Source organism: Ischnura elegans, chromosome 10, assembly GCF_921293095.1.
Source record: "Ischnura elegans chromosome 10, ioIscEleg1.1, whole genome shotgun sequence".
Lineage (NCBI taxonomy): Eukaryota > Metazoa > Arthropoda > Insecta > Odonata > Coenagrionidae > Ischnura > Ischnura elegans.
The window spans coordinates 72906072-72933758 of NC_060255.1; the positions used below are offsets into that span (position 1 = coordinate 72906072).

General features: G+C 39.7%; 1 protein-coding gene across 1 annotated transcript; it reads left to right on the plus strand.

The window, feature by feature from the left end:
- The first annotated feature begins 369 nt into the window (after positions 1 to 369).
- On the plus strand, positions 370 to 17268 carry LOC124166925 (doublesex- and mab-3-related transcription factor 2). Its single transcript, XM_046544640.1, has 4 exons — positions 370 to 1833; positions 7975 to 8144; positions 13174 to 13460; positions 16725 to 17268. Exons 1-4 carry the CDS (start codon positions 1541 to 1543, stop codon positions 16959 to 16961), a joined length of 987 nt encoding a protein of 328 aa, XP_046400596.1. The 5' UTR covers positions 370 to 1540; the 3' UTR covers positions 16962 to 17268.
- Positions 17269 to 27687: the final 10419 nt, after the last annotated feature.

Here is a 27687-nt window from a genome sequence, read left to right on the forward strand (position 1 = left end):
ACGAAGTAGGATTGCTGGAATTGGGGGTTATATCTGGAGTACCACATGGAGGTGTCAACGGTCCACTCGAGTTTCTTTTATTAGTAACCTTCGGGAGAATGAACCTCTTCCTCTAAACTCGGGATCACTCAGTCGATTAGTAGTTGGCAACCATGATCGCTTTTCCCGCACCCCTTGGAAAACACTCATTCATCCTTCCACGCCTCCTGTGAACCGCACCTCCCAAGACGTTCCCCCACCCCCATCCGCTCCCCTCTTTCCATATCCTACTCCCTCTAACCCCCTCCCCCGACCTTCGCACGCACTTCTTTTCACACACGGCACAAGGCTGGCACCCACCCCCACTCCTCTGTTTTAACCACCCCCACTCCTTTCTTTCATCCCCCTTCCAACACCCTGTCTCTCCTTAGCCCATCCCAGCCGCTACAGTATCCTCTCAATCCCCGCATGGTGCGTTACTCACCCATCTGTGTTCCTCACTCTTGTCCTCCGAGTAAAAAAGAATCTACGAGGCCCAACATTTTGCCAAAGCCAAACCTGATTTCCAGATCTACTCGTCGCCTGCACCATAGGAACCACTTTTGCATCCTTCCTTCGTTTATACTATTGAGAACACACTTTGAGTCAGAAGCTGGAGAGGAAAAGTAAGGAATCGTTCCCCTCTTCGATTGGCATTTTTATTCCACAAATAATCCAGAAGATTGGACTGATCCTGGGAGAATGGATTATCTCGAAAGGAGAAGAGAGGATTAAGTTCTCAGGGAATCGAGTGAATGCTTCTATTAACGGTGTTAGTGCTTCTCAGGCAGGATTACTTGGGTGAATTAGTCCTTGAAGATAATTGATATATGAGCATCCTTTCCTCATCTTTCCATTACCGGTTCTGGCTGCCCTAAGGAAAAGACTGACATTCTCTGGATGTATAACATCGACAAGAAGATTCGGTCATTTTACGCCACACATGGCCTTCGTCTTGATCAGTAAGAATAATGCGAGGTGACTCATCCAAAGTGATATTTTAATCTCATCAGAGTGTATGGTTGGTGTATTGAAGTGTGCTTAACATACGGACCAGTTTAAGGCCAAAAACTCCAAAACTTGTGGAGTAAATTTGTACATATTTCACCCTTTTTAGTATGGGAAACTTAGGAAATTTCACTCAAAATCACTGTTGGTAATTTTTTTTCAGTACATTTGACAATCCACATACTTATCCTAACATGAAGTAATCGTGGTGTGAATTACTATTTCTATAAGCGGTTCGAAATGGTTAATGCCATCCATATTATGTGATATTTGAAAAGTGATCTAAATTTTATACAAGAACTAAACCAACTCACCACTCAGCTCCCCTGGTTTTAACTCATAGAGACAATATCTGTTCTCTGATCAGATATTTCTGCAGCTGATGGAGCGTTATCTTCGGTGGTGCGGTCACTGATTTTTCAACGGCGCATTGTTTCACGTGACGTTTCTTCGACATCTTTTCCCCGGAGACGTATTTCTGATCCCTTTCTTGCGTGGGAGCCAAACAGTGGACATGGGTGAAGGCAAAGGTTGTCCCCGAAAGGAAGGGCAGATGAGCGGGGAGCGTTTGCCGGCCGATGGTGGCTCGACTCCCGCGAACACGGAGGGTGCGTCGCGCCAACAGCAGAACAGTCACCACCATCAGCAGCAGAGGAGGCCCAAGTGCGCACGTTGTCGTAACCACGGCGTGATCTCCGGTCTGAAGGGTCACAAGAGGCTTTGTCGCTGGCGGGAGTGTGCATGCACTAGCTGCAGGCTGGTGGTGGAGCGACAGAGGGTCATGGCGGCACAAGTGGCCCTTAGGAGGTGAGCACCGTCTTTCCTGGGAGATTTGAAATGTCATTCTTTCCCCGAACTATTGAAGATAGCAACGGTGTCTCAATTGATAGAATTAATGACGTCACTAGGCTGGCTAGGACGACTTATTTCATTTTTTATGCCCTAACATTGTTCCATTTTTCTAGCCTTGCATGGATTTATAGCTATAGTAATCACTAACCATTGTCAAGATTTGTCTTTCTATGAATATTTTGCTATTTTCCGTAATATATTTATGACTGCGCGGTGAGCATGTCGTCTTGCATTCTGTATGTTGGTCACTGATCAATCTCTGCCAAACACCCTAGAGGTGGCTCGGAGGGTATCATGTAGATGTAGATACATTTTTCCTTCATTAGATCTAACTGCCATCTTTGTTATATTTTTTTCCTATTACAATTTTCGAATACATATCATCACTCTTTCAATTGGTTTTAATGTCGTGCCCTGTCCAACTCCAATTTTACTAATTTACTAACTATTTTATTTAAATTCATTTATTTAATTTCGTTCGTTACTTCTTTTTTTGCCTTGTTTTATATAGTAATGTATGTTTTGTAAGGTCGATGTTTTAGATTTTTAACTATTTGTTTAAAAGAACATTGCTATGTGTTGTTGATAAAAAGAAGAGGATGGTTGGAAAAAAAGTTTAAGTGAGAAGACGTGTAATAAAGGGGGCAATGTCAAATTGAATGATTTCAAGGAAGTTTATATTATTTAATGGGCCCTTTTTTCTGCTCTCCTTGAATTGTGCTATTTCGGAAACACAGTTGAGCGACCTTCAGTTATAAGACTCTCTCAGTTAAACGACAAAAATTGGTTTTCCCGGTGTAATACATGATTTTCTATGGGAAGTCACTCGCAATTGTACGGTCAATTTTCCCAGCTGTACGACACAAAAAGCATAACCGCGCTTATTTATTTCAATCAATCTTATTTCCTCCGCGCTGTTTTTATGCCGTTAGAAATGTAAAAAAAAATATTTTATAATGCTAAGTAACCTTTACTGATTCGTAGGAGAATATAATTTATTTTACAAAAAATGCAATATAAGGTTTATTTATGTATGTATTCTAAATAAGCGCGTTAAACTATCTTTCTTCTTTTTAATTTGTATTTTCAATAAAAATATTTATCAGCATTGCACAAAACTGCAAAATATTTTTTTTATCGTAAAAAAAAACAATAAATGTTCCTAAATTATTTTTTATTCCGCAGATTTATTATTTAAGAATGTATTTCTCAAGCTAATTAATATGCTTGTAAGTGCACTGGATGTCACACATTAGCACTAAAGTCTGGAGCACACTCGAGGAGCACACAGGGCGAAAAGCATTCAATTGAGATATCAGGGCACAGTAAAACTTTTTTGTATCGGATTTTTTTCTGAAATAGTTTTTAAAAACAAAAATTACGTCACGAATATGGGAATAGGTTGCACATTTAAAAAGTTTGGGTTTGGAATATTAAATATCTAAAACATTCCAGTTTCAGCATATGAAAATTTGTGCGCACTTTGCATTTTAAACCATACAGCTTTTCCGTCATATCGTGGGGTAAAATGCCAGAGGAGACAAAATTATTGCTGTTACATAAAAATATTTCGGGAGAGAATACTAATACCGTACTTACGGATAAATCGCCGATGATTTAAGTGAAAATTTAGACTTAGGGATAGAATGGGGTCTCGGAAATGATCGGCTCCCACCCTTCTATTGCTATTCCCCGTTCAGACTACGATTGTCCCAGCGATCGTCCTAACGATAGTTGGCTGAACTAGTTGTGTGAATGTATGTCCGGACAACAGTACACGTAGTTCCTAACGTTGCCATTTTACGATGGCGCTGCGAAACCGGAAGAGGAAGCGAAAACGGATAGACGAAAAGTTTGTAAGGCTCCCATTAGTGATGAGCGGAACTGTGATATTCGGATCACTTCGTTACCTGTGACTGCTACTCTTCAGTAACGGTGATTCTTAACTGTGATTGCGATCACCGAGGTGAATCACTCTTAAAAGTCATCGGTGATTTGTGGCGCTGCTATGCCTGCTACTTTGTCAAATTCCAAGGAATAAGCTCTCCTTAATAGGAACGAATAAACTTATAGAAAATTGTAAAATTAGGCAAAATATTTTTTTTGAGGGAATAGTTCTGATTCCGAGTTTATATTACAATAATTAAGTAAATTTGATGTGGTAAAAGAATTGATAAGGGGCAATCATTTTTTATAGATATTTATAATCTAACCATCATAATTCAAAGCTTTAGCTGTATATTTCGCACAGAATGTCTTATTTATCATAAAAGATGAATAAGACATCCTTATATTACTATTGGTAGCATCATGGTATCTGCCGAAGCTAACTTCACCGTATTCACAGTCGCAGTGATTTCGAGTATTTGGTGATTTAGTCACCGGCAGTGATCGGCTACTTCTCTTCAATCACAGGTGGCGATATATCGCATATCACTTGGTAGCAGCCAGAGCTATCTTCACCGAATCCACTGATTGAATCACCGATCACAGTGATTTCGAATATTGAATCACCGACAGTGACTGCTACTTTTCAGTAACGGTGATTCAATCACAGTTAGCGATATATCGCTCATCACCAGCTCCCATCGCTCAATTTTTTTCGTCCAAGCACGGAAGAATATGGGCGGAAGAAAAATTACACGTTTAATGCACGTTGAGCACAGTGATATCTTAACCCTACATACCTCAACAGCTTTGCTAACCGTCAAATTCTCGTTCACTTTAGATTTCAGCACAGGAGGGCAGCACAGGTTTTAACCATCGTTGTGTTGTGAATGCCAGGGATGGCAAGTGAAACGAAACGAAAATGATTCGTTTCGACCCGAAAGGAAACGAAAATACGAGGCCTAGGTTAAGTTTCGTTCCTGCATGAAAATGAAATCACCAAGGAGTTTAGTTTTGACTAGGGACGAAACTTTACTCCCGGGAATGAAATTAAATTAATCGCAATTCCGCTACTCATACTTATGTTTCGATCCCAAAAGTTGAGGTGAAGGGGAGAGGAGAGAATAGTTTCGACACATAACGTTTGACAAAAGTGTATTGAGGTTAAAAAATTGAGCTTTAAAATCGGATGGCCAGTTTGCGTTCACCGTTCTCCTGTTTGTGGTAAACATACAAGTGCCCCATGCATCTAACGCCGGTAGACCGAACCTCTACTTCATTCAACCATACTTCGTACTCGGTGGGTGGGTCGAAACTAAACTTTTCGAAGGTGAAGCACGTGGTCCCTTCGGTGCGAAACATTATCTGCGTTTCGTTTCATTCCAAAGTTTTACTTTAGTTTCGACCCGAAGTAGTTTTGACTCCGATTTCGTTTCGCTTCCTGAGTTTAGCTGCCCGGGTTTAAGTCCATTTCGTTTCGTTTTTGCATTTCGCTACCGGCAACGAAACTATTTACATTTTACTGTTTTATACTTTCGTTTCGTTTCACTTGCCAACCCTGGTGAATGCATGATAGTTCCAACGATCGCTGGAACAATCGTCATCTGAACGAGATATTAGCGGTGCATAAAAGTGGAAGCAGGGAACCCTAGGTCTTCTTCGTGAGGCAAAACATTTGTACCGTTTAAATTATCTGCTGCAGGTGGATTAAAGCCAAAAAAGAACTAGGCAATCCAAAAGGAACTATTAGTCATCTGCTAAAACTGACGCTCATCTTTTTTTTATTTTATATTTGTTTTTAATATATAATAACATGGGGTGTCTATATTCCAAATTACTTACCTGAGCTTACATTGAACTTGGCCCCACCCCAAAGCTTTTATATGGGTGTACACGCTAAACTGTGTTAGCTTGGAGTGTTTGGTAGCGTATTGGGTAGAATAAAAATATAAAGAATGAATTTCAAATATATAATATTATGGAGTGTCCGTATTTAAAATTAATTAATATAGCCTTACATTGAACTTATACCCGGCGCTCTAACATATATACACGAAAACTCTGTTAGCGTTTGGAGCTTGGTACCTCAGTGGGTAGAGTGATTGGCTGCTGATAGAAAGGTCTCCGGTTGAAAGACCAGCTAAAGCCTAAGGATAACCCAAAATAAAAGCTTCAGAAAGTGTTTATTGTAAGCCTTAAGCCGCGTTTACACCGGAGTTTGAAACATGTGTTTCATACAAAAATTGCAAATACCTCAAAAAACGCGCATTAGCGTAGACAAAACATTTCGTTGTTGCAAACAGTTTTTCAGTGTTTGAAACAGATATTTTTGTTTACACCTGAAGTCGGTATAGATCAAAGGGTGTTGCAAACTTTTTTTGAAACGCTTGTTACGGTAACTATGTGCCGTTTAAACATGAAACAGAAACATTTACCCTGCTACCCCTCCGTAAATTTTCTGACCAATCATTAAAATTATGTATTCAAAATCCTCACTGGACATTCTTATAAAGTTTTTGAAGCTTGGATCCGTCCGCAATTTACCTGATAGAGGGTCGATATCGTCTCTATATAAATCGTACAACAGGTCATTCCCACTGTACGAAGCTCTGGATTGCAGAGACGATCTCACCCAGTAACGTCTTGGTCTACGCTGCTTTGATAAGATGACACACGCCGCTGCGGCTAGAACAACATCCTCTGCACAAGACATCCCGAGAAGGACTGGCCCCAAGAACCAGAACGTACATAGGCGAGTAGTGATCAAGGTCGAAAGTGTTTAAAACATTTTCATGAAACATGGAAATAAAAACCATGAAACCAAAATTTCAAACTTTTGTAAGAAACAACTGTTTCAAACAAAAGTTTGAAACTCCGGTGTCAACGCGGCTTTCGTAATTATAAAGTGTGAGATGGCTCAAGGGAAGGAACTGGCTCCCCTACCCTGAATGTTTGATATTCATACGCCAAGGTTTATGAGAGTTCTACCCTCAGCCATCCAAACCAAAATCTACATCGATATATTACTCTGCTAGCCACCCACATAGATGTTTTTCAGGGGGTGAAGTATCAGCAACATGCACAAGAGGACTAAAATTTACTTTCACGAGGATGTACTATGCAAAATGTACGCTACACATGAAACATAACGTATAGCATTAATCTATGTATATCCTACTTATGAAATAATCCTCAACAGTCCACAAACGCAATTGCTGACACTCAAAAAATAAATCTTAGGGTTTATTTACCGAATGTCTCGATCAGAGGCGGATTCAGCATCAAATTTGGGGGTGCTATGACCTGAGACCACGATAATGGAATACCACTCGGGTGAGAGAGGGGCGTTTTCACATTAGTGAGAGCTACACTCCACGGTTAATACAACTCAAACTTCTCTCACGTTTGGGATTCGTAGCCATTCATTTGCATATACACTCCCTTTACTCTTTTACAAGTATGTGTAATGGGTGCGGCAAAAGTCGCGGGTCGCACGCTTTGAATTGCGTGGATTCTTGCCCTTGGTGTCGGGAAGCGAATAATCACACACAAGTATTTTAAGTTTTTGACCCAGTTTATTTCCTTTTATATCCCAGTTTCGAAATCAATTTAATGAAAATACATAAATTGATGATGAATTTTTGCGTCTAGAATAGCCAAAATTTAGAACATTACCAAAAGTCTCGGAAAGGAGAGGAGCTGCTGGTGATGGCACGGGTGGTTAGCGAGGCGCTTCGGTCGCACGGGCCATACGGCCCGCGTTTCGACTCCAACTGATGGCTACATTGCTGACTGACCGCTGACTAGTGTCCCGTGACTGAGTATGAGTTACTGAGTGAGTGCCAATAGCATCTCCACCGTGCCATTATATAGGGAAGTGGAATCAGGATGTTTTCATCAAAGAGGAAGGGGAAACGAAGGAGAAGAGGAAGGTTAGGCGTTCTTGAAAGTGAAAAGGTGCAAATGCCGAGGCATAGTTTGTCATAGCTGGGTATTCTGAGACGTCACACAACAACATATTTATGCATATTTTGGAAATGGCAATCTTCCATTTCCGGATCACTACATATGCAAAAAATATTAAACTAATAAAAAATTTAAAAATTTTGATGAAATTGGGATGGGGTCATGACCCCTGTTCTCTCTCCCCCCCCCCTCGATATCGGCCTGGAACTTTGTTACATTATCCATTAACTCATCGTTTCGCAGGCAACAATCGAGCGACGACAGCGCTTCATCCGGACGGCCGGGAAGGGACGCCAACTCGAGGAATGAGCGGCTTCGCTCTGCGGAAGCCCTCCTTGCCCAGAAGAGACTATACCAGAAGCACTTGAGGAGCCTGCAGCAACAGAACTCCCTCGCAGCCGATATACTTCAAGGTAACTATAACAAATACGACCCTTGAAAATACAGATCGATATAAAAGATTTCAATTTCTCCCGGCGAATGGCTGACGAAAACTGTTCTACATCAACATAATACCATACGAGCCACCTCTAGGGTGTTTGGCAGGGGGTTATCAATCACCAGCATGCAGCATGCAATTGGAATCCCACATGCACAGTGCACACCACACGATCCAAAAAACGTCAAGCATACTAACAAATTATACTACCATATGCTGTTAGAAATAATACTAAACATTAAGAAACATGCATTAAGTTTTACATAAGTTAATAGGCTACACTACAAGTCATGCATTCTATTTATGAGTTCTAACGCTGCCGTTATAATCTCTTATTGATAGTGGAAAAAAAGACATTCTGAATCTGTTCTCGGGTTTGAAGGAATAATTCTCAGGTTTCCGAACCGAGTGTGGTTTTGGGTAATTGGCCCCAACGTTTAGGTTCTTTGCTTGAGTCTGCCATCGTCTCAAATTCTAGTAGTTCTGGGGTTTCCATCATAATCTTCATCGTAATCAGCGCAATCAAGGATGGAGATGGCGGGTCTAACCGGGATGGAAACTGTTCACACGAATCGATTTAGTTTTTGTTACATCATCATTGATAAGAAATCCTAAGACTGATTTGACGCAGCTTTTGACTCAATTTCCTTATCAGCTAATCTTTTCACACCTGCGTATATCTTCTCTTTCAAATCCTTGTTCACCTCGGAAATAAGAGAATAAACTTTGTGAGGTTCACTTCTGTATTTAGATAGGCACGACCCGGGTGTCGTAACGTAGTTACATCTTCACGTGACTGATATTACATGCATCTAATATTTATACACAATTGAGTGCGACAGTAAGGACATCTATTGGAAGGGATTGGGTGAGAGGGGGTGGGGATTAAGCAGGGAATGAAGGGGAAGGAGCAGAGACCCTGGTTTGGGCGGAGGGTTTTTCCTGTGTGGATAGGCCTTCTTTACCTGCTCCATTCACAGGGTTATCTCATAATAATGGCGCGGTTTCAGTAATCCATGGGAATATTGTAGGGATAGGGTGGCAGAGGTTTTCCCTAGGCTGCTGGCAGCTAATCTTTTCACACCTAGATATGAATTGTCTTTAAAATCCTTCCTTACCTGATCCGTATACAGGATTATCATAAAAGAATGGTGCGGATTCAGTAATTCATAGGAAGATCGTAGGGATAGGGTAGCAGAGATTTTTTAGAGGCTTCCCGAACCTGCTTGAGTGTCTTGAATGCGGCACTTAGAATGCAACACTCCGTCCGTCGGATGGGGTGTTAAGCGATGGTACCCTTGGTGCCTTTAGTTTTGCGTAGGCTAATGTCGACGCCGGTTTTCTCTCTTGTCGAGCGACTAAGGGCACACATTATGAAATCAATAGGTTACTTTAAAAAGTTGTTTGAGACGACTTATTCGAAAAATAAAAAAACGAACTTTTAGTTATACTATTTTCATTTAAAACATGCTCAAAACCGCGCCATTCTTGCATAATAACCCTGTGTTTTATTCGCGGTCTTCCCTTTCCATTATTGCCATCCTCTTGACGCTCGGGGATTGCCTTTATCAGGCTTTTCAAACACGTATAAAATATTATCTTTATATTACACTTGATATCCTGAAAACGAATAGTTAGACAAATCTTTTTGTTTCGTCGTAATCATCTGTATATGCACCCCTTTAATCATAACATTAACTTGAAATCCCTATATTTTGACGTGGCCGATGTCCCTGACGCACAGACTCAATCTTTTCATAGCTGAGAACTTAGACAGAACGTACGAGTACTAGTTCATCATTTTAGGGAAGTATATTGGTATATAAATGTGAGTATTCGCGAATTAGTTTCATGCCATCACGGTCAAATATCGAATACATATCATTGACAGTTTACCTTTTATCATAGTCATCAAAAGATTATTCCGAATAAAGAATGATAATTTCATGTTGCGAGGTAATAAAATAAAAAAATATTGAATGAAACATCCCACTTAAACTTTTCCTGAAGATTTTAATAAACAAAGAATAATTTCCTTCAGTAATGAATTCTTTGTTATATTCTCACCAAGGCCCTGGAAGAGAAGTAACTTCATGAGCTTACATGTGGTCTGAAAAAAAGATACTACAATGGCACTTACATGTGTACAGCTAATTAGAAGGGATGCGGTAAATACGCGAATTAATTAAAACTATGTTTATTTCATCGATCATGTTTTCATTATATTTTCTGTTATATCTAAGTAGTGATAACAAATGTTCACCTATTGTATGAATTCAATCGAATTTATTATGATAAAAATTATTTATGCAAATCAGTAAATTGGCTGATAAAAATTTTGTTTTTCCGTCGACTTGGCCGTATGATATCTATATACATTTTCCTGCCTTTAAAAAATGCTCCGCGAGGGAAACAAAGTCCATATTTTTCATGGAGAATCCTTGGAAGAAATATAAGTTTATTTTCGATTACTAGTCAACGAAGATCTTTTGTTCGCCGTGTTAGGCGGTTTTCCAGTCGGCATTTCCCCATATATTCAGTTCTCATCCTTTTTTTGGACCGTTATATGTTCTCGTAGGGTATCTGCGCGGTCATCGAATTGTGGAGTTGCCACATGAAATCACTGAATTTTTGTCAATCTCCATGCATCAATTGGTTGTTTGAAACACTACAGAATATAATCCCTGAGTTAACCATCACCAATCCCTTTCAAAACCTTCAATGCCACCACACTGTGGCATTAACGTATTCAATATCTCTTGTTGACTCTTATCACTTGTCCAATGTCCATGCCTAACCAATCTAATCTCGCAGTGTGAAGAGAAATGTGGCTATTTTCGGATCCTCTTAATTACCTCAGTCGAGAATTACGCGTATTAACATTTTCAAGAATAAATCTCCAACTCTGCCGCCAGGGGAGTTTTCGGGGCTTAAAACGTAAACGCTACTTGCTCTGATGGGCGGGGCATTTGACGTCCAATTTTTCGCGCGCACGATTTCTCATGAATCGATTATTATCGGGGAGATCGAATGGAATTGGAACGTGAAGATATTAACGCGATTGTTGGATTAGGGTTAAGTGGAGTGAAAACGGATTGCTTTCAGCGATTTGATCGCCGTGGGACCTTAATCGCTGCCTTAATAAAGGGTTGGGGAGGATCAGTGTTCATTCTTTTGTCATTATCACGAAAGCCAGCAACCGGAAGCGCTTTGCGTTCTTCCCTTGTCGAGGAGAAACGGCGACACCGTTTATCACCTCTCATTGCCCAGCTTAATAGTATAAATCTTGTTAGTTCAATAGTTATACGCTTACTATTTCAAGACTACATGAGCGACGAGCGGCTACAGGAACTCGGAAATAAACATGGCATTAATTAGGGAATCATTTTGAAGCCAGTGCTACCCCAATAGCTTATTCAATTTTATTAGCCATACATCATGACCTTGTGCCTATGTGTGTCTTCAGCATTCTCCGTAAACCAGTTATCCAGTCCTATCTCCGTAAACCAGCAAATAATGTAAGCTATTCAGTTGAGAGTTTTACGGAAAGTTTAGATGTTTACACACGTGGTGCATGTCTCGTTAACCTCTCCGCTAAATAATCACCACACTGCGAAAGCTTACACAATGAATTTATGCTATTTTTGAACGTTTTCATTTTTCATGTGACAGCAATAGCGTTGATAATGTCTAGGCATATTTTCAAGGATAATTTAACTGGGTTACTTACCATGCAGAGCTAAATTAAATTTATTCCGTGTATCTATATGCTTAGCTGGTATATGTGCAGTGCTTTTATCTGATTTTTTTTTATTTTGCTGCATAAGAAATAAATTCGTAATCATTATTTTCATATATAATTTCTGAATTTCCCGTAGTATTTTGCGTAAAGTATTTTAGTATTTCCCGTGAAAAATATTATCATTATCTCGGAAAACACAAAAGAATCAAAAAGGCTTTGTGCATAAATGTTAAACCTTAGATTATTGGATGGTGAGTATTCAACGTTCATTAGCTATTCTCTCATCAGTCTTGCATCAGCCATTTTCTCTTTTTACAGCCTACTTATGAAAATTGATAATTGATATGCATTGATATTATTCCAAGATTGGAAAAAAACCATTTACAATAAACATGTAAAACGTGATGCAACTTTCCGCCTTTCTGTCTCTGAAGGCCCTTTTACATGGGGCACGGAATTGCGCAGGTTAAAACTGAATTAATTTCTAAAATTGGCGTGAAATTGCGCGAATTCATGAAGGAAATTAGAACGGGCTATTTTGCCATCTCACGTCCATGTTTTATAGCAATTCACCGCTTTACACGACGCAATTTGACTACGCCTTCGTACTCGTGTCAGGTTGTGCAAGTACGTGCCTCTTGTAAAACGGCCTCGCTCTTTTCTATGCAGGCTTCCTTCTGCCATGAACTCTTATTCCAAATTTGTTTCTGATTTTGAGCCTTTTTTTCATCCCTCATCTATTTTGCACCAACTCTATAGGCCGTTTTACACGGTACACGGAATTGCGCAATCTGACGTACGTGCGAAGGCGCAATCAAAATTGACGTACGTGCGAAGGCGCAATCAAAATTGCGTCGTGTAAAGCGGTGGATTGCTAGAACACATGCGAGAATGCGTGGATGCGAGACGGCAAAATAGCCCCTGTTCTAATTTCGTTCATGCATTCGCGCAATTCCACGCCATTTAAGAAATTAATGCAGCTCTAACCTGCGCAATTCCGTGCCCCGTGTAAAACGGCCTTATCGTAATTTCCCCCCTACTCCTCACACCACCCGATGAAATGTACCATTCTTTGCTATTTATTTTTAAGTACTGTTGAATATTATTTTGTTCGTTGTTGGTTACGCATTGCTTAATATGTATTAGTAAATTATTCTCTGTCCTCTTCAACTGTCTTCGTGCTGTTTTTGGTCTCAATTGTGTAAATAAATAAACTCGTTCGGAAATATCCTAAACCTTTTTCCCGTGGTTTTCTATGCAGGCTGCAAGCAGAGGTTGACCAGGATCCCGGACTCGATGGTGCTGCCAGCCGCGCTTAGCGACCGCATGCGGAAGCGGAGGGCGTTCGCGGACCGGGACCTCGAGGTGGCCATGCTTCCCCCCGTGGTGATGCTCCAGCCTCCGCCCCCAGCGCCCCTCCCGCCCCCCGCCATACACCCCGCGCTGCTTGCACTGCTGTGGGAAGCCCGGACCGCACTACCTCCCGCCCCAGTGCTCTCTTGCCCCCAGGACCTCAGGCGGAGGGTCACAGTGCTGGAAACGTCCACGGTCAGTTGTGGTCCCGTGCTAAATATTTGTGTTCTCTTCATCAGAGGTTTAGCAAATCATCCAAGGGCGTATCCAGGATCAAAACTGGAGGGGGGCAAGCCCTTGTCGTTCAAGTTGTGACACAGAAAAGTTTATGGAAACCAAAATTTCAAGGAAATTGAGCAACAGAGAAACAGAGCTGTATTATTTTCTTAAATTATTTTCCCCAAAAAACATTTTCATTTTAATTACGTTTTTTATACTAATATCACTTTTCTTGTATTTAAAGAAAAAGATTACTTTTATTTTGAACTAAATTTACCTTTGCTTCTAGGGGGGCAGCTGCCCTCTCTTGCCCCCCGATGGTTATGCCCATGGTATCATCTACATCTACATATTACCCTGCAAGCCACATAGAGCGGGTTTGGTAGGGCGTGAATCATCACCAATATTCCCCCGAGGGTTAAAAATTACTCCCATGAACATGCAATACGTACGCTGCATGTGACACTAAATCTATGGGATCAATTGATATCCTACTTCTGACGGCAATATGCCTATTAAGCTAGAGCAGGGGTTCCCAAACTTTTTTGTTCCACGCCCCCCCTTCATATCAGCTTTCCATTTTGCAATACCCTATTTCCACGGTGACGTACATACCAACTCCTACTTGCACAAGTACTTGTACTCGTACAAGTATGTGCCTACTTGATACGGTGAGTAGGTAGATTTTTTTGTTCATTGTTGAATGCGGGAAACGCAGAATGGAAAGATTACAATTATGAAAACTTAGAAAGAATTTATTTCAAATATCTGAGGAAATTATTTTTGTAATTTTTTTATTTATTTCATTTGGGTGTCACGCCCCCCCCTGGACTTTCTCCACGCCCCCCCAGGGGGGCGCGCCCCCCAGTTTGGGAACCCCTGAGCTAGAGCATGCTAAACATACTATAAGAAATACTAGGAAATGTGGATTAACGTTTCGGAATATTGGTCTGACAATGATTTGCAAAATTGTTTGCTAACGTTGCGATAAATTTTTATATCTTTTTCGCGGCTATGAATGAGTTTTTTTCACGAAATTGATACATGAAGGCATAAAAGATTATTGCAATTTTGATTCTTGTCTCTTGTTTTTAATTTATGTACAATGTATTTCTTTTTTTATTTTATTATTCTAAAACACAGCAAAAAAACATGAACATATGTCACACAGTGTCACAACGCAGCGGTCCTCTCCCGCCATCGGCTGCGATATAGGGAGAGCGCTCGGATTAAGAGTACTTCAGAATGTCTTAGCCTGGAGTAAGAACTTGACATTCGAGTTATATTCTATGACGCAGTCTTAAACAATCGTTCCACCAGTTACGTTTCTACATCAACGTCTATATATTACCGTGCAAGTCACCTACAAAGGTCGTGGAAGGTTATTTGGGAATTCCACCGAATAAGGTTTTCCAACTCCATCTTGGCCGACGTTTCGATGTACCAGTTGTCCATCGACATCACGGCATGATGACGATACTTGCCCTGATGACGATGAACAACTCGCACATTGAAACATCGTCCAAGATGGAGTTGGAGAACCTGATCCGGTGGAATTCCCGTGTAACCTTCCACGATCATACACGCCGGGAAAGCCTGCGATCATTCTTGACCTACAAAGGTGCTTGGCAGGGGGTGTACCATCACCAGCATTCACAATGCACAACACCATTCATGGGAATTAAAGTTTACTTCCAAGAAAATACAGTGCGCTACATGCACGCTATATATAATCTATGGGATTAATCTATAGCCTCCTAATGAAGGCAATCCGCATATGAAGCTAAAACGTTAAACGATAGGTATATTAGAAATGCTAGGAATATTCAGAAATATGCGTTTAGCAATACATAAGTTAGTAAGCTGCACTAGGAGTTAACTAACCTATTTCTAAATCCTAAAGCTGGCGTTGTTGTCTCTTATCGGTCGCGGAAAAAATTACATTCTAAAACTGTTATACAGTCTATCTTATTTTATTTTTATGATCTCATCTACCGTATTATGTTGGGTTTTTGTTATTTCTAGTATTAAAACCTGTCCGGGGCAAACTCAATTACCCAAACTAAACTTCGGGTTGAATCACTGAGTGACAGAGTGATGTCTTGGACTGAAAACTAGAACGATCGTACCGCTAGTTGTGTCTCTGATATAATCAAATACAGACTGTCCCATGGGTCGTGCGTCATTTTTGACCTGTAATTTTAGTAACTTTGCATCGAGCAATATTCATGAAAATTGGCACACTTATGGGGAAAGGTCCTAATTTTGTTGAGTGTAAGCAAATTTTTACAATTTTGACCTTTTGACCTCACAATGTGGGTCCAAACCAAAAATATGAAATTGCCCTATGGGGTTTCAATGTTAACAAAATCGAGATAGAAAAAGTCTGAATTTCATTGACCAATTTGTCAATTCTTAGGTTTTCGGACACGAGAAACCCGAAAATAACACTTTTATTTACGAAAATTCAACCGTTGACCCAGTAGGTCACCGTCAAGGTCATAAGGGTGGCAAAAGGAATAGCATACCAACAAAGGTGTCGATCCATGGGTTTTATAGGGTACCCAAGTCATTGGTACTGTACAAATACCCGTATTATTCACTAATTGACCTCCGAGGGTCACCATGGGTGTCAAAGGTCATAGAGTTAAAAGCCGGGCCATAATGAAAACCAACGTGTGAAACCATAGGTTTTGAAGGGTGCCAAAGTCGGTTAGGCAGTTCATAGATCCGTATAACAGATTATAGTCACTGGCCCCACATAAAGAATCCAGCACTTACGACGCCGATTATGGTGATAAGTTTTGTGAACTTTAAAAATTCATTGTTTTTACAGTAAAGAAAAACACATGCCCCTATTCTCAGGTCACAAGTTATTTGCTTTTGAATTTATCCCTCCTATTTATACCCTATATCTTTATTGCTCTTTTATGAGCATTGTGTTACTGATCGAAGGGTCTAGGGTTAAAATATCCGTTGAAGCCTTTGACGATAGTAGTTGATAAGCCAAGAAGATAGGGATACTTATTTTACCTGATAAATTTGACATTAAAGTTATATTTAATGATGCATTCTTGGGCAATAATTCCGCTGTTTACGTTTCTACTTTACCACAGTCTGACTGCGGCAAACCCTTTCTTCGCCTATCAAAAATGAACACATCATTTAATCACTTGCTGTTTATAGAATCCGAAGGATACTGAAATAAGTCATTTATCGTGCTCACGAATGTTGTTCCAGGTGCGGGGAAGCACTTGCTCGAGGGACGAGTCAGTTGCGAGGTGTCCCAGGCCAGCTGCATCCCCGAGCCAAGGAGGAATCGCCTCATCGTGTGAGGAACCCAGGGGCCAGGGGCATGTCCGAGAAGACATCGACGTCGAAAGAAATGTGGAGACAGCTGCTCCTGATTCCTCATCCATACCGCCACACAAACCCAAGATCTCCTTCTCGGTGGAATCCATTATTGGCTCGAAATGAAAATTGAAGTTCGTCGCCAGAATGTTTTGACTAAAATGGAGGCTAATGGTTGGTGAATTACTGAGAAAAACTTAATCCCTGTCATTCATCCTGCATTTGACATTTTGTTTGTGTTGATATTTAAACTGTGAACTGCCTGGTTCCGTTTTATCGCAGAGAAAGGAATCTGAGATTTTACCAGTGTGGAAACGATTCAGAGGTGTTATTGGATTTAATAACTTCGTTCTCTCTTTCCCTGAAATGTTACTGTTGCAAGTGTTATTTATGTTTTTCTCTGTGCTTATGTGGTTTTTTTTTTATTTTTCGTTAAAAAATACACACCTTTATCCCTAACCCTGTATAATTTCGGTAAAAGAGGATAATATCAACTATTTAACATCATTTGGTTCCACCACTGCGATTTTTATCTGTATCTTACATCTTATGAGATACAAATTTTGAGTGGCATCATATCCACTCTATCTCTCCCTTTATTTGCGTTCTTTTGGAAATTGTTTTCGAGTCACATTTTTGAAAATCATTTTCTATAATTAATTTTTATTTGAATGAACAATGTGATGGTACCAAGTGATGAACATTTGAAGTGCCCATCTCTTTGAATGGAGTCATCTAACTCTGTTTTCAGGATATTCTGAAGCACGAATTCGATATTGGTACTTCAATTACGATGAGACATAAAATCTGGTCCCATTTCATTGCATTACCACCTCATGAGATAATAATAATCTACCTCATTGTTCAAAAAGCCAGGAATTGTTATTGAATATATTTCAATCGAAGTGAACTTTTATTTTTTATTTTTGTTTGTTCATTAATTTATTTTATATATCAGCATAACTTTATTCTTTCTGCCTTAAACCTATTATGACAGCTACTGTCATTATGAATTGCACAAGTACGATTTTCTGAAAAGTACGTCCTACTTGTACCTAAGAATCCAAGGCGTATTTGAAATCAGCACAGACAAAGTCTCTCGAAAGGTAGGAGATATTACAGGCTTTGATATATTTTACATATATTTTTCTTTGATTTATAAACGATAATTGCCACAGTAAAAGGTAAAAGTATCACCTACTGCAGTTAAAAAAGATCGGAAATTGATGATAAATAATACATTCGTTCGTAGGGAATATTTTATTTTTTCTTCTTTCTCTTCCTTTGGATTTTTTGAATCTTGAAATTTTTGAATTTTGAAAGTGTGTGTCACTCCCAAATGTTGATTAGTTATTGGAAATGGCTGAAATTCGATTCGAGCATCAATGATTCCTTTGATTAAATGTTTTTGCTGTGAAGGCGAGCTATTTCCATTCCCTGTTAGAGATGAATTTACCCTGCTGAGAGGAAAAAGCAACTGGGTCATACAACCCCAACACGACCAGGTAAATGCCTCTTGGGTCACGACTTTCGACTAAAGCCTGACCGTCTTCATTTGATTAGAAAACGAAAATTCCATAAGCTTTTTGTAATACATACCACTGCTTACGAGATAGGACAATATTCTAAATCTGAAAATTTACACTAGTGTCTTCGCACCAGATGACATATCTCATATCGTCATATAAGAGGTTCATTAAAGATTTTGGATTAGAAAGATTTTTAAAGGGTTTTATTATTAAATTTAAACAATTATTAATAATTGTATAATAAATTCAAATTTTGAAATCGATTTTTCGCTATGTAGCTACTCCATCGATTTTTCTCATGTATTGAGTGTAAGATAAAACCCTCCGCTACAAGATTTCTTAAAATTGCTAGAAATATTATTTAATTTAAGACAGAAAAAAATTGTGAATGCGTAAAGGTGTCCTGTACCTCTTTGTGCTCTCTGTGTCTCCATTAAACCCCTGAGAAGGCCATCGGAGGGGAGAGCCTTCTGAAAACACTGGATCCCCCTTATTCTATCCTCGGTACATATTAAGTTAAATCAATACTATACCTTTCTAGCAAAATCTATTGAGTTCGGCATGAGGTTAATGTTTTCCAATAGGTATTTAGATTAGCACTGGAGGGAGACAGTACGTGAAATAATTTTATCCATAAATTCATCGCCAATAACTAACTACTTTTTAACAATTTGAATCAATAGAAAAATGGTAGATTGGTAAATTGATCAACAGAATATCTTTTATCGGCAATAGAATATGTTCCTGAAACTGCTGCGAGCTAGTGAAATGCATCGCAAAAGTATAAAATATCCTGTAGAAGGGTTAAATACAATTAAATCCACAGTGACTCTGATGAATTTTCTTCGTTTTTTGCCTAAAACTGTATCGTGAATTAATTATTTTTGCAACTTTTTCGTGTCAAGTGTAGTCACGCCAATTTTAAAGATGACATTTTGCTTGCATGGAGGGTTTTTATAGTCTCTACACTGCACTTGCTACAAGGTATGCTGTTACCTATGCTACTTTGTTAGCAACGGTTCATATTTTATAGGGCAATTTTTTTTCTTCGCATCCATAACTACATCGCTCACAGAATATAATCATCTCAGAGACGGCATATGCCATTTGCTACTGTCCTACTAACCCTTTCTTCTGAAGCCGGTTAAAATTATCGCGCAAAATGGCAGTTAATGATATTAGGCGCGCAAAATTTTGCTGCTGCGAGAAGTCGGTACCAGAGATTATTTGCCAGTGAAATTTATATTATCAGTTATTTTTGCAAATTTTTCATGTAACGTGGAACCCCGTCAATTTTAAACTTGAAATTTTGCCGATATGGAGAGGTTTACCATCTCTATACTATACTTAGTACAAGTTATACTGTTACCTTTGCTACTTTTTGAACAGCGGCGTATTTCATGGGGATTTTTTCGCTCTATATGCATAACTACATCGCTCACAGTCAGTAAATATAATCATCTAAGAGACGATATACTTATGCCTTCTGCCACTGACCCACTAATTCTCCCTTCTGGAGCCGGTTAAACTTGTCACGCATATATACGGCAGTAAATGATAGGCACGTAAATTTTTTACGCTGCTGCGAGAGCTAAGTTTATTGTAGCGAATATTTTCTAAAAAAGAGCCGATGGAGACGAGTCCAAGGAGATATTGCAAAGCAATTATTTATACGTTTCACGGTTTTTGAATCCTCCCGTGATATTAGATCCTGTTATTTTTTCTTTTTACGTACGCTTAGTAATTCTTACAAAATTGTTAAAGCTCGTGGCGCTTGAAATTGTTTCAGCCCAACGTGGAAAATGCGCAAAACTTTGAAATGGATTGTCTAGTTCATTTTACGGTTTCTGATTCGGAGTCTCTTCCTTCCATGCGAATGGCATCTCTTCCATTTTCTCCGATCTAGCTGTTGGAATAATTTTTTATGCATCAGTCCGTCTGTTTACTCCAATTTGAAAGGAAACATTTTCAGTCATCTCTTTCTGAAAATTACAAATAAATCATTGTAAATTCATCCAGCAAGGTCAAAAACAAGGGCTTTTGAATTAGAATCAGATACAAGATAAGAACTTTTGAAATCAAAGCAGATGCTGCGAATATAGCACATCTGGAATACATCTGTCATTTCGTCATCATCGTGGTGTTCTCTCTCACACGCGGCTCAGGTTTCGTGCCTTCACTATTTTTCATATGGATCATTGCACCTAAATTCAATAAGCGTGTGACCATAGGGTTTCAGACTTAATGTGCACCACCGATGAAATTTCCCATTATTAGCTTTGATTATAAAAACATACTGCCATAATCTTAGCTTAATAACGGTTGAATGCAAGGGCGTACCCTGGATCAAAACTAGGGGGGGAAGTCATGGTTGTTCAAGTTGTAGTCAAATTTTAAGTATGGAAAAGGTGAATGAAATCAACATTTTAAGGAAACCAACAGCTCTTTATTAGTTTTTAAAATTATTTACTTGAAAAATATTATTTTCCTCAAAGACATTTGCGATTTTTGCTTCCAGGGGGGCGCAGCGCCCCCTCCTGCCCCTCGCTGGGTACCTTCATGGTTGAATGGTACACAAAAATAAAATAGATCAGAATAACTATCATTTTACCTATCGGCCTTGGATGGAAGAATTCTTCAAGTATTTTAAATTTAAACTAAACAGTATGAAACCGATACATAGGGCTGTATTCTCGAACTATGCTCAAGTTTCGATCCCGATTCTAACTGGACTCGGTTACTACATTGGTATTACGAGACCTCACTCGAGTCCCGACTCAAATTGAGTTGCCAAGCTCCAAAATGTCCGCCGCCAACGTATAACATATTATAAATCATCACATTAAAAAAAACAAAATTCCACGTGTGATGCTGTGCTTCAGTCATACTATTATTTGATGAGCAGGAAACCAGGAATGAAAATAGTTAAGCTAGATACATTCCTTTGGAAATTTCACCTCAGTTAATTTAGCTCAAGTGAGCCCATTCGAGGTTTGTACCTAAAATACTAACTCGAACTCAAACTTATATTGAGTTTTAGATTAGGTCTAAAGAGAGAACTCAAGTTTTATTCGGGTTCTGGAGTTCGGCCCTTAGAAAAACCACTCACTACCCCAACGACTTATTCCCGAATGTTGGTTAGGATGGGTGAGGATTGAGTTCATCCCGGTCTAAGCCAAGGTGTGTGATATTCACGCTTTCCGGGGGGGGGGGGGGGGGGGCTCCCTCGTGCCATCTGACGGTTCGAGAAGTTTTCGGTGGTCTCACCCGGGACTTGAATCGGAGGTCGAATTATTAAAAGGCGTTACACACGTTCCGACCACATCATCAGCCAACCAACCAAATCAACCAACAAGGTGGTTTCCTATTTTTTTATTGCCTCAATCGAAAGATTATTACTCCTGGAATACGTATTTTACGCTTTAAAATTTTTTAATGACGATCTCTATTTTTCGCGATTAATTGAAAAGTGAAAATTTTCAAGCGCGCGAAAACGCGACGGCTAAGTATGAATCCTGGGAAAAGCCCGTGTGACGTCATTCTGGTCCCCGCTGTCGCCGTGTGAGGTGACCTTGGGGCGATAAAATGTGCGCCACTTCGATGCAGGCTGCTAGCAGGTAGCGCTTGGCTTAAATAAGGATTATTAATGCCTTATCAAACGAAGAAAACTTTCCACCTTAGCCAGTTTTAATAGGTGATTAAAAGACATGTTTCCCTGAGCTCTGTGCCTCTTGCATGTATTGGTAATCTCAGACGATGTAAAACTCTTATCTACTCGTATAGAAACTAGGTCCCTGTGACGTCACGGGGGTGGCATCTCTTAAACGCCAATCTGGCCTTTTTCAAATCCGGTTAAAATTGACCATTGCCATTCTTCTGAACTGTGATTTCTAAAACCAAATAATTTGTATATTATGAATACACTAATGGTGGGTAACGAGTCGCAATCAATGCAATTCGTTTTCTTTGATGAAGGAAACTACCCTACTGTCGGGACCAACTACGTTGGCACCGACTGTGTAAGCCTGTCGACCGACGAAAAGTCGGACCCGACGGTCGCGTCAGGCGATTGTTCCTAAAAGACCATCCAACCGCCCTGCCCCGATTTCTGTGGCGTCGCAACATCTGCACCGTTATCGGCTATTTTTTCTATCAATTTAAGGTTTTATCTTGCTGAGAAACTCCATAAAAAAACACTTCGCCCATCCTCAGATAATTTCAGAAATCATTTCCATCCAATTCTCGAAGTAAATTCATGTGGGTGAAACATCAAACAGCCATTTCTTCGCCCATACCCTTCTCTTTCTTTATGTCATCAATGAGAACCAATAGGGTAGCTTCCTTCATCAAAGAAAACGAAAGGCATTGATTGCGATTCGTTACCCACCATTAGTGTTTCATAATGTACAAATTATTTGGTTTTAGAAATACCTTTTTAGACGAATGGCAATGGTCAATTTTATCCTCATTTGAAAAAGGTCAGATTGGCGCCCATGCGATGCCATTCCACGTGACGTCACAGTGACCTAGCTTCTATACGAGTGGATAGGAGTTTTACATTGTCTGAGATTACTAATGCATGCATGAGGCACCGAGCTCAGGAAAACATGTCTTAATAATCACACATTAAAATTACCTAAGTTCGCAAAGTTTCCTTCGTTTGATAGGGGAATAATAATCCTTATTTAAGCCAATCGCTACCTGATCGCAGGATACTCAGCCACCTGCTAGCAGCCTGCGTCGCATCAGCGCTCAAGCCTCGCCCCAAGGTCGCCTCACACGCCGACAGCTGGAACCAGAAATACGTCACACGGACTTTTCCCATCATTCCTACTTAGCCATCGCGTTTTCGCGCGCTTGAAATTTTTCACTTTTCGTTTAATCGCAAAAAATAGATATCGTCATTCGAAAATCTAAGAGCATGAAATGCGCACTCCAGGAGTAATTATCTTTCGATTTAGGCAATAAAAAAATAATAGGAAACCACCCTATTGGGAGGTCCAGGTTCGAATCCTGGCAAGGGTAAATATTTTTTCATTGCGAACTTCATTCTTGGTGTATTTAAACTTGCACGCGTCCGCGTGACTGCGTACGAAGTCTCTCGTTTCGCGCAGTGCTTTAAAATGTGATACGATTTTTCTTCATTTTGGAGTACCATATATGAATAAAAAGTTTTAAGAAATGTCATTTTTTTATATGCCAAAACATGATTCATCATTGTAAATTTTATAAAAAGTTTTAAAAAATCGGAATTTTTGGTGGGGGACGACTTATATTTGAAAATCATACGTGGATTCAATATGTGAGTATACGTTCTGGTACCTAATTTTTTTTTAACTAAGCGCTGCTTCGCATCAAACAACCCAAACAAGAATAAGCGATCGAAGTAGCGAAAGAAAACATAATCCTTGTAAAATGAACAGGAAGTAATAGGAAAAGGGTAGGGATGGATTTTTTTTTTAAATTACCCATGTTTTGAATGTCGCCCCAGGGGTACAGAGAGGGGGACAAAGAAGGAAGAAAAATTGGAGCGAACGAGGTCAGGCGTAGAAGCGAGAACCGGGATAGGAGGAAAAAATTTCGCGGAATGCAGCGGATCGTAAAGAATTTTCCCCCGAGGTCGGGTGGTGCGAAAAAAAATGAACGGCGAAAATATTGCAACTAAGGAATGGCAATGCAAATTTCTATCTTTGTTTTTTTTTCTATTTTTATTGCGTGTGCTCGCAGAGACGAAAAATGTTTACCCATTTCGCTCCACTCTTCTGCACCCCCGGGGGTCATTTTTACAACGACCCACCCCGTCCCCCCCTTGCACCCCCCCAGGCATTCACGCGCTAGCGATTTTGCGCGCTTGCGGGCGACGCGGAAAATACCTTTCTGCGTGGGCACCCGAGTACACTCATACCTGCTGTCCAAAGCAGAGCGCATCGCATATTTTTGTCCCTTTAAAAGTAATCTACGATTGAGGCACATATTAGTACCTGGAATTTTTCGTTGGATTCAAGAACGTTTGATATTGTATTTTCCATAGGCAAAGTGATCATTAAATCCATTTCCCAACCAGAGGTTCAAGCAGTATCTTGATAGAACTCCATTTAAAGTAGATTCGATCAATGGGGAACATGCACATTTTTTTAAGTACTACAATAAGAATGTCCCTACCTTAAATATTACTCCTACTCGCCGAAAATGTCGCGGATGAATAATGTATTATATCTGAGATATGAGTTTATAAAAATCACTCTTCATCGCCCGCTTGAAAACGGCGTCATCGGAGCGCCCGCGCGTGACGTCACGACACGGTATCTACTTAATGACAGAGCAAGGAAGAGGATAGAAAACTGGTCTATTTAGGGGCTCAAACGAAAATTTGGCGAAAATAATTGCTGTCAGACTGATTATAATATATTGCGTTGCCAAGGCGTTGTTGAAACAAAGAAAAGGGATTGTTTGGGGAGATTTGGAAAGACTATGAAAATAAGCTGATTGCAGATCGTGATCTACGTTACACACTTATATCATTTGTTTCATACAATGAGTGCATTTCAGCATGGATCTTCAAGAGGAAAAAAAATATGAAAACCATATAACTCGTGTATAATCGTGGGGAAGGTTTTTGCTTTTGTCCCAAAGAACAAAAATAAGAGAAAAAACTGGTTGATGGCACACAGAATTGAGTTAAATAGTTTATCTACATTGTCAACGGCATATTCCTCAACGTAAGTACAATCATGCATCAAGGTTACCGTAGGGTTTAGTCAAATCGTCAATTTTTCTCGGATGGCCACCAAATTTAGGATGTATCACTTAATTCATTTTCTAAACAGCCCTAAAATAGGCCTGTTAGTCTAGCCGTTGAAGGGTTAAATAAAAAGGAATTTATTTGTAGGTGGCTATCCACGTGAATGATTAAGATCACACCGAGGGGGAAAAATAAGGAATATACGAGAAATATGAGGCTTTTGGCAATGCAAGCTCAATATTTGCTCTTGTGTAGCCCTTAATGTTCGCTGCATATCAACACAAAATCTAAAATTTCGACTCGTTTTTGCAGTGGGTTTCGGTTTAAAAACAGGCACTCGAGTAAATTCAACGTAAATAGTCCTTGAAACTTATTTTTGGATCTATCAACTACTTTTTTATTACCTTTTAACGGCCATTTGGCTCTTAACTCCGGCCGATTGGAGGTGGACACATGATACGTTACTAATTAAATACATAAAGTAGATTTTCAGCTAGGAATGGATCTATTTAATCTTACTGGGCAATAAATAAATAAATATTTAAAAACGTCCACTCCACGCATCGCGGTAGTGACGAAGCAATCACTATTTTTCAAGTAATCAGCCGCTATTAGCGAGTCCACCAAAGGTAAACTGTCGTATTTACACCTTTTCAAATTCCTCTTAAGTCAATTTGTCCTTAGAATAATTACTACAAAGCTCGACGATGATTATTTACTATTATCTCTTTCGATCATGGCTACTCTCTTAGCAAAGTGAATGGTGTACCGTTCGATGGCGGCAGAAGGCCTTCAGGTCACGAGACTTCAAGCGATATTCAGACATTTAATAAGCATTTAATAACGTTTCTGGAGTACTGCGAGGGTTTTGGCTTATATATTTCGACTCGTGAGAAAATAGTCCATTCAGCAGGGTTGACAGGTGAAACCTGTCAACCCTGCTGAAAAGTGACCTAGAAGGTGAAACCTGTCAACCCTGGAACCCTGGAATCAAGAATACCACCATTATTATAGGCTATCCCTAAGGCTATTTAATTCAAATTCCGGCAGGCCCTTATGAAAAGTGCGTGTTCACCATTTTGGCTATTTCTCAAAAAAGTTATGGGATACTGTAGACCTAGATGAATGGTTTACAAATTGGCCATTTTTAATTTTCTAAGTAAAATTTTCATGTAGTAATAGCCATCAAAAGTAATAAATGACCATTCTATTGAGCTGGTTATACTGCCATTGTTGCAGTATTTTTCATTTGAAATGTTCCTTATTATATTCATTTGTTGGTTGTAAACAAGTTTTTTGTTGAATATAAAATATGAATTTATGCATCGTAAATACAAGCAAAATATAAATTACGAATGTTTACAAATCACAAAATAGTTACAATATTCCGTTATGTGTTTTCTCTCTATGTTCTCCCGGTTATTTAAATACATCAGGGTTGACAGGTGAAACGAAACGAAAGTGTCTCTTTTCGACACGGAGGGAAACGAAAATAAGAGGGTTTAGTATCGTTCCGCACGAAATTAAAATCACCAAGGAGTTTTGTATCGTCCCGAGACGAAACTTTATTCCCAGGAACTAAACTGAATTACTCGAAACTCCGCTTTTCATACTTATGTTTCGATCCCAGAAGTTTAGCGGAGGTGGATAAGAGGGAATAGTTTCGACCCATTACGTTTGACATACGTGTGGAGAGGTTAAAACATTGAGCTTAAAAATCGTGTGGCCAGTTAGCGTTCACTGTTCTCCTCTTAAAGTACGTTAAAGTAGCGTTCACTGTTGTTAAAAGTACCGCATGAAAATTAATTAATTACAGCCAAACTAAGGCCCATTCATTAGAACCACTACCAGTTTAGAGATGCGCTCGCCACACCGAATGCTATAAAATATACGGCATTGAAAACCTCCCCTTGTGAGTAAAATTCGTCTTCTTCAATGAGAGCGAGAACTGCCTTTGCAGTTTCATTTGCCATTTTGGGATGAGTAAATAAATGTATTTTACCATGTATATTAAAATAATCTGCACGCTCATTTATCCATAATGAACGTGATCCCCGAATAGAATGTCGATTTTCTTCATCGCTGTCATTCGTATTTTCCGAGAGCTGATGAAGCTGCATGCGCGCCATGCCACGTTACATCTGCCCTCAGATTAACTCGGATAGTAAGCTTTGAACGGCGGAATATCGTCAGTAAAAGAGTAAACCGAGATAACAGCCCAAAACCGAGTTAATGTATCTGGTGAAACGCGATTGATGTAATATCCCGGTTTTTGGAGAATATTATCCGAGTTGATTCAATTATCCTCGTTGGTGAAACTGGCCCTTAGTGGTAAAAATTTGAGGCCGCACTATCCCATGCATCTAATGCCGGTAGGCCAATCCTTTACCTCGCTCAACCATACTTCTTACTCGGTGTGTGGTTAGACAATAAGCTGTTCGAAAGTGAAGCACGTGATCCTTGCGGTGCGAGGCATTATCTGCGTTTCGTTTCGTCCCAGAGTTTTAGTTCGGTTTCGACCTGCGGTAGTTTTGACTCAGATTTCGTTTCGACCCTGAGTTTAGCTCCCCGGGTTTAAATC